Source organism: Protomyctophum parallelum, assembly GCF_964188405.1.
Source record: "Protomyctophum parallelum genome assembly, chromosome: 13".
Taxonomy (NCBI): Eukaryota; Metazoa; Chordata; class Actinopteri; order Myctophiformes; family Myctophidae; genus Protomyctophum; species Protomyctophum parallelum.
In genome coordinates, this window is record NC_139708.1 from 4,902,222 (window position 1) to 4,908,077 (window position 5,856).

At 39.5% G+C, this 5,856-nt stretch overlaps 1 protein-coding gene across 1 annotated transcript; it reads left to right on the forward strand.

Moving 5' to 3' along the window:
- The first annotated feature begins 340 nt into the window (after positions 1-340).
- Positions 341-3,634, forward strand: pmp22a (peripheral myelin protein 22a). The gene is made up of 5 exons (XM_083780584.1): positions 341-492; positions 1,355-1,455; positions 1,614-1,707; positions 1,917-2,057; positions 2,410-3,634. The coding sequence occupies exons 2-5, from the start codon at positions 1,378-1,380 to the stop codon at positions 2,565-2,567; spliced, it is 471 nt and encodes a 156-aa protein (XP_083636710.1). The 5' UTR covers positions 341-492; positions 1,355-1,377; the 3' UTR covers positions 2,568-3,634.
- The last annotated feature ends 2,222 nt before the right edge of the window (positions 3,635-5,856 follow it).

Consider the following 5,856-nt stretch of genomic DNA (forward strand, 5'->3'; position numbering starts at 1 on the left):
ACCATTGATTGATTGATTGAATAACCTACTGTATTAACAGTTCGCAGAAATAAAGCACAGGCATTTCAGGAAATACAGTTCAATACAAGGTCTGCTAAGAGGATTTTTATAACCCAAGAAAGCACTATGGCTTTCCACTGGGGTCCTTAATTCATATCATCTGAACAATCAGTTAATATTGTTAACAACATATTATCCACACTATCATTTGAGTTTGTAGTGAAATCGGGGGACAGGCCAGCAGATTTGTAAAAGACAATAAAATAATAGCATTTGAGCGGGCCCCTGATGACGTAGCAACGCTTGCAGGGCGGTGTTCTCACACAGAGAAAAAGTTTGACTGGGGTGTGTGTAGGCTATACACCACATCTGGAATAGTAGCTCACTCCGTGGTCAGAGAAAGAATCAGCGCGATCTCGGAGGCAGTTGCCCTTTCTCTTCACTTCAGCACTCTTTTTCTTCTTGAAAACTAATTCACACATCTTACCTTTTGTAAGTTGGACCGCTTAACCTTTTTTATCCTTACTTTGTGAGCTGGATTTTTGTTTTCTTTTTTTTATTGACTTTCCCCCCGTCGCATGCAATAGGACTCTAGTTGTGGAGTTTTATTTTTGTCTTTCTTTTTTTAATGGAATTTGGATTTACTGTGTTCTTGCTCTCGTGTAAAAAATGCATCTACGAATAGCCTACATGTTTTTGCCACTTTATAGTAAAATACTAGACTGAATCGACCGTTCCTTTTAAATGCCTATTTAGAATAAACAGTTGAGGCGTGTGCATGGCGGCACTACGTTGGAATGTTTTCCATCAGATGGGCTGAGTAGTTGTTTTCGAGGAGCGTGTGCTGGAACTTTGTGATTCATCATGAGTCGAGCTTGCGCTTACTCACTTTACAATTGCTCTAACGCTTTTCTATGTTTTAGTTTGGTTTATTATGCAGCCTAACCATGCATAGACCAACAGGAATTCATTATGGTTAAAGGGTAAATGTAGACTGTAAAATATAGACTTGAATTACAAACTTAATTTCTTTTAAAATAAATAAGTGTCGGAATTGATTTTGTACATTTCCATGTCTTATTTTTAACTGTGCTTTTCTTTAAAAAAATAAGTTAGATCCACCAGGAGTCCCTTCGCGTTTTTCCCCCCCTTTTCTTTTTTTCTACGTTTGAATGTAAGGTGATACCTAACTCTATGGGTGATACTTTAAAAAATGAAGTAAACATTGTGGTTGCTTGCTGAGTAAGGGAATAGCGCCATCTGGTGTGGTCTTTTTGTTATTGCGCTGCCCATCTGGAGCTGTCATGCTAAAAGCCATAGTTTGACTGTTCCTCCTGTGTTTTCATCTGTGCAGATCTTGAAACCAACTACTTGAAAATGCTACTCATCCTTCTCGGAGTGCTCATCTTGCACCTTATCATCCTCGTGCTACTATTTGTATCAACGGCAGCCAATGTAAGTTGGAAGTGTTATTATTAGTTATTACTTCTCTGCTATGTAGGCCTACTTCTAAATGCCTAAACCTGGCCAGGAACTCTGTCGCATGCCCCTTTAAGCTATTTGCGTGTGTATTTCTGGATGCATGATGTACAACATTACATTTTGTTCTTAAGGCCTGGACTACAGGTGGCAGTGGAAGCACAGACCTATGGTACCATTGCCTGACAACTAATGGAGGCTACCACTGCAGACCAGCCAGCAATGAAGGTTCGTCAACAAACACTGGTCTGCTCAGTTTGCAAAGCTTTAATCACACACAGTAATATCAGTTAATCAGAGTTAATTCAACTCTGAGAGTTAAAATGTTTTGCCCTCACTCTGTGAAATTAACATTAGCCTATGGGATTATTATAATAGACTGGTGTGTGTATATATATATATATTAAAAAAAACATGTATTTGTGTTTGACTCCTAGACTGGATCCAGGCAGTTCAGGCTCTTATGGTCCTGTCCGTGCTCTTCTGCTTCTTCTCTCTCATTGCCTTTGTGTATCAGCTGTTCAAGCTGGTTAAGGGAGGACGCTTCTTCTTCACTGCCGTCTTCCAGATCCTGGCCAGTGAGTATGACTTCACCTCACACTGACCGGAAACGCCCTGAACACATGGGGAAAGCATCTGGGAGGGAGTTGACATGTCTCTGTACACAGTATAGGCTTCTAGTCTTACATCTGTTGCATCACTTGAGATTGTTTGATCGCTTTTGTGACACAAAACAAGATAGCTCTCCGTGCTGGACTGCAAGGATGCAATAAAGTAAAGTAATAATGCTCATTCCTTCCCAACAAAGACCCTTCCTTGGGGTCAAAACACAGATACATGAAGGATTACAAAATTATGTGTTTGCAGTCATTTTATATTTCACGGTGTCACGTTATTTCTCACAGTCTTCTCACCATCTCCTCTTTCCAGGTCTGTTTGTGATGTGTGGGGCCATTATCTACACTGTGATGAGTCCGGACAAGGATGCAGATGCGGCCTTCGGCTACGCCTACGTGTTGGCCTGGGTGGCCTTCCCTCTCTCCCTCATCAGTGGTCTCATTTACATTGTCCTGAGGAAGAGAGAATAAGGGGGCAACGGAAAGAGAAGAGGGGTTCAGAGAGACCCAATCCAAGAACACCGCACTGTGCCTACTGCCCACAGACCATAGACTGACATCCCAGCTAGCCAACAAAAGTGCATGTGCCACTTTGCTATAAACAACAACAAAAAAAGATGCGAAGAAAGCGAATTGCTAGGGAACATCCTCAATGTTCTTGTAGCAACGTTACTTCTAATGTGATTCGTTGAAAGGTAATAATGTGGTTGTTTTGCTCTCCAGTCTGCTCACAACAACTGGGATCATGATTCCTGTCATGTCTGCGTTCGAAAACATGGGAATGTTGTTGACGAGGTTTTAACCATTTGCAAGCGATCATAATTTAACATCTTGTGTATTTCCGGCGTGTCCAAAATGTGTTTAGAATCATGCATGTGATGTACTGGCTTTTGTTGTGCGCTGGCTCCCTACCCACTTCCATAACAACATCATGTGTGATAACAGTGAAGAATAATTCTACCATACTTCAGTCCAAAGGTGTACATAGTGTCTGTGGTTTTTAGACATATTTATATCATTTTTACATAACTTTTTGTACATAGTGTTGTCGAGTTACTTTGTGTTGCTCATTTGCGTGATGGAACTCGTGTCTCTCACGATTCATACAGCTGTGTGCCAAAGATGAAGCTGCAACAGCGAAAGTATAAAGCTTTTTTTTATTGTTTTTGTCTATTCACAACCATGTTTGTCCATTGATTGCTATAGAAAGTGCCTTTATTTGGAATATCTGTGCTCTTAATGAAGGAAATGAGAAAAGTCTCAAAAACTCAACAAATGGGTAAAGTGATGAAGTTCATTTTAAATATCTTTTGTACTTGATATGCCAAGCAGAAATCATTTTGCATTTTGAAGTCGTTGCGGTTTGAAGTTGTGCCATTTATCCGCCCTTCTTGAATTGTACTGTATAGCCTACTCTGTGTTGCCATTTTTAACATTGTTATCGAGTGTCTAATGTCTTCAATGTTCTCAAACTGCTTTGTACAAACCAAGTTTGCAATTTGTGTCAGTATTCTTTTAAATAAACCCTTTGAAAGAAATTCTGTTGGATGTAAGTTCTGACTTTGTGTAGCCTAAACTTATATTAAAGTGCTCTGCTTTGCAAGTGATGAATCATGTGCACACATAGCACATCATTGAATCCTCCCAGCCCATCCCATACTTTAACACAAACCCATTATTGCTGCTCCAGTGATGTTATGATCCAGGGCTGGGTGCATGTGGAACTGAGGGATGGGCCACTATAGGATGATTTCAGCTCAGATGGTTGATGTTGCATGTCATCCATTGTATTAAAGTTGAGACAGGAAGACATATATAACTACATCCATTCACTAACTCAGGAGTAGCTATCATCTCTAAGCCTAAGCCTTAAGGGAAGAACAGTTGTTAAATCTTTAAGCACAACACTGACTCAATTTTGGAAAGGAGATAGGAGATGGAAATGATCATGTGAAATTTAGTTTTTTGATTGCACTGTATGTGACCCACATCACTTGTATGAGACTCATAATTAAATGATCCCACATTTCTGTAAATGAAATTTTCTATGCCAGCAAGATCTAAAAACATACAATAATGTCTTCCGGCATTCAGTCTGTAAACAACCATGTTGTACTGTAGTTTTAGCCTGCGTTGACTGTCTTTTAAAATGCTGGAAACTTGGCACCTTGCACAGACACTAAATGTTCCTGCAGAAATAACTGGGTACAGTTAAAAGTGGTTGGGGAAATTATGATAGGCCTATAACTCTATGGGAAAATGTCTCTACAGCATTGGTATGAGTAAAAGGTACTAAAGGACACATTTTCTTCATGTGTCATTGTACAGGACAATGGAACATTTTGGATAATTATCTTCACCTTCCTCTGTGATAGCTGGTGGGAGACTGTAGTGCCTGTAGTGCCTGTAATTGCTGTAGTGCCTAACCGACACACGATGGCGCCAGAATAAATGCAAGTTAACCTGGGCCTCAGTCAGTACAGGTTTGAAAAACTGTTTGGCTTATGTAAGTCAGGTCTAGTAGTCTACGATACTTTATTAAAGCCTAGTGTGTGGGGAAGCAATTACATTGATTTATAGGCACTAGAAGCAGTTGAAGCAAAATGTTCTCTTCATGTGTTTATTCCTACAAGATAGATTCCTTCGATTAATTTGAACAGTTTCATGTGTTTATTCCTACAAGATAGATTCCTTCGATTAATTTGAACAGTTTTAGACGGGCAACTGTAGCTGGAATCAAACTAATACACGAATAAAAAAGACGTATCACCCATATGGTTGTACTATTTTTACAGCATCCACGACCACATTAGAAACCCCAACACGACCCCTCAACTAAAAGATGTACGAATGAAACGGCGCCCTCTATCGACGTGAAGCAGACAGTGACGAAGCATTGTTTTCTGAAAGCGGCTGTTTTAAGTTGTTCAAAACGCAGGTAAGTTTGAAATTGTGTACTTTTCGTGGGAACTGGTCAAATTAATGGCGTTATAGTACGAAATTATTTGATTTTTATTACACGTTTATTTATTACATAGCCGAATTTGAAAACATTTGAAAGACGTTGCACTTGCAAGTAGCCTACCCGGAAATTGATTCCATTTGATCAACACTCACTTCTGTTTCCGAGGTGACTTGTTCTGCAGTCCAACTTGAAATACTTTAATTAACGTAAGCATTGAGCAAGGTGTATGTGTAATAAGCGGGATAATGTATGGCTGGGTGGAAATTAATGATCACGTAGGGTGATTAACCAAAGTCGGCCCTGTTATGTTATTCTTTTCCTAATAGTTTGTTTTTATAATCTACACTTCTACAGGCATATCATGTGGTTTGACCATTATTGTTCTTGTATTATTATTAGGAAATAATAGGCTATAGTATATATTACAGACAATTCAGGTAAAAAGCAAGCAACTGCTTGTCATCATTTCACCCCCTCCCTATCTAATTATTGGACAGTATTAGGATGTTGATATTCATTTTGTATTCATCCTTAGAGCCCCAAATCACACCTTAGAAAGCATGAGTGTCTATTTCAAACACATAGGTTTTTTGACTGGGGAGTCATATTTTGCCAGCAGCAACTGCTTGTCAAAATTTCACCCCCTCCCTAAGTATTGGACAGTATTAGGATGTTGATATTCATTTTGTATTCCTCCTTAGAGCCCTACATCACACCTTAGAAAGCACAGTACTGGTTGAAGAGATCGATGATGATCAGATCTTCAACTATTCCCTTGGCATGGAGTACCTCCAT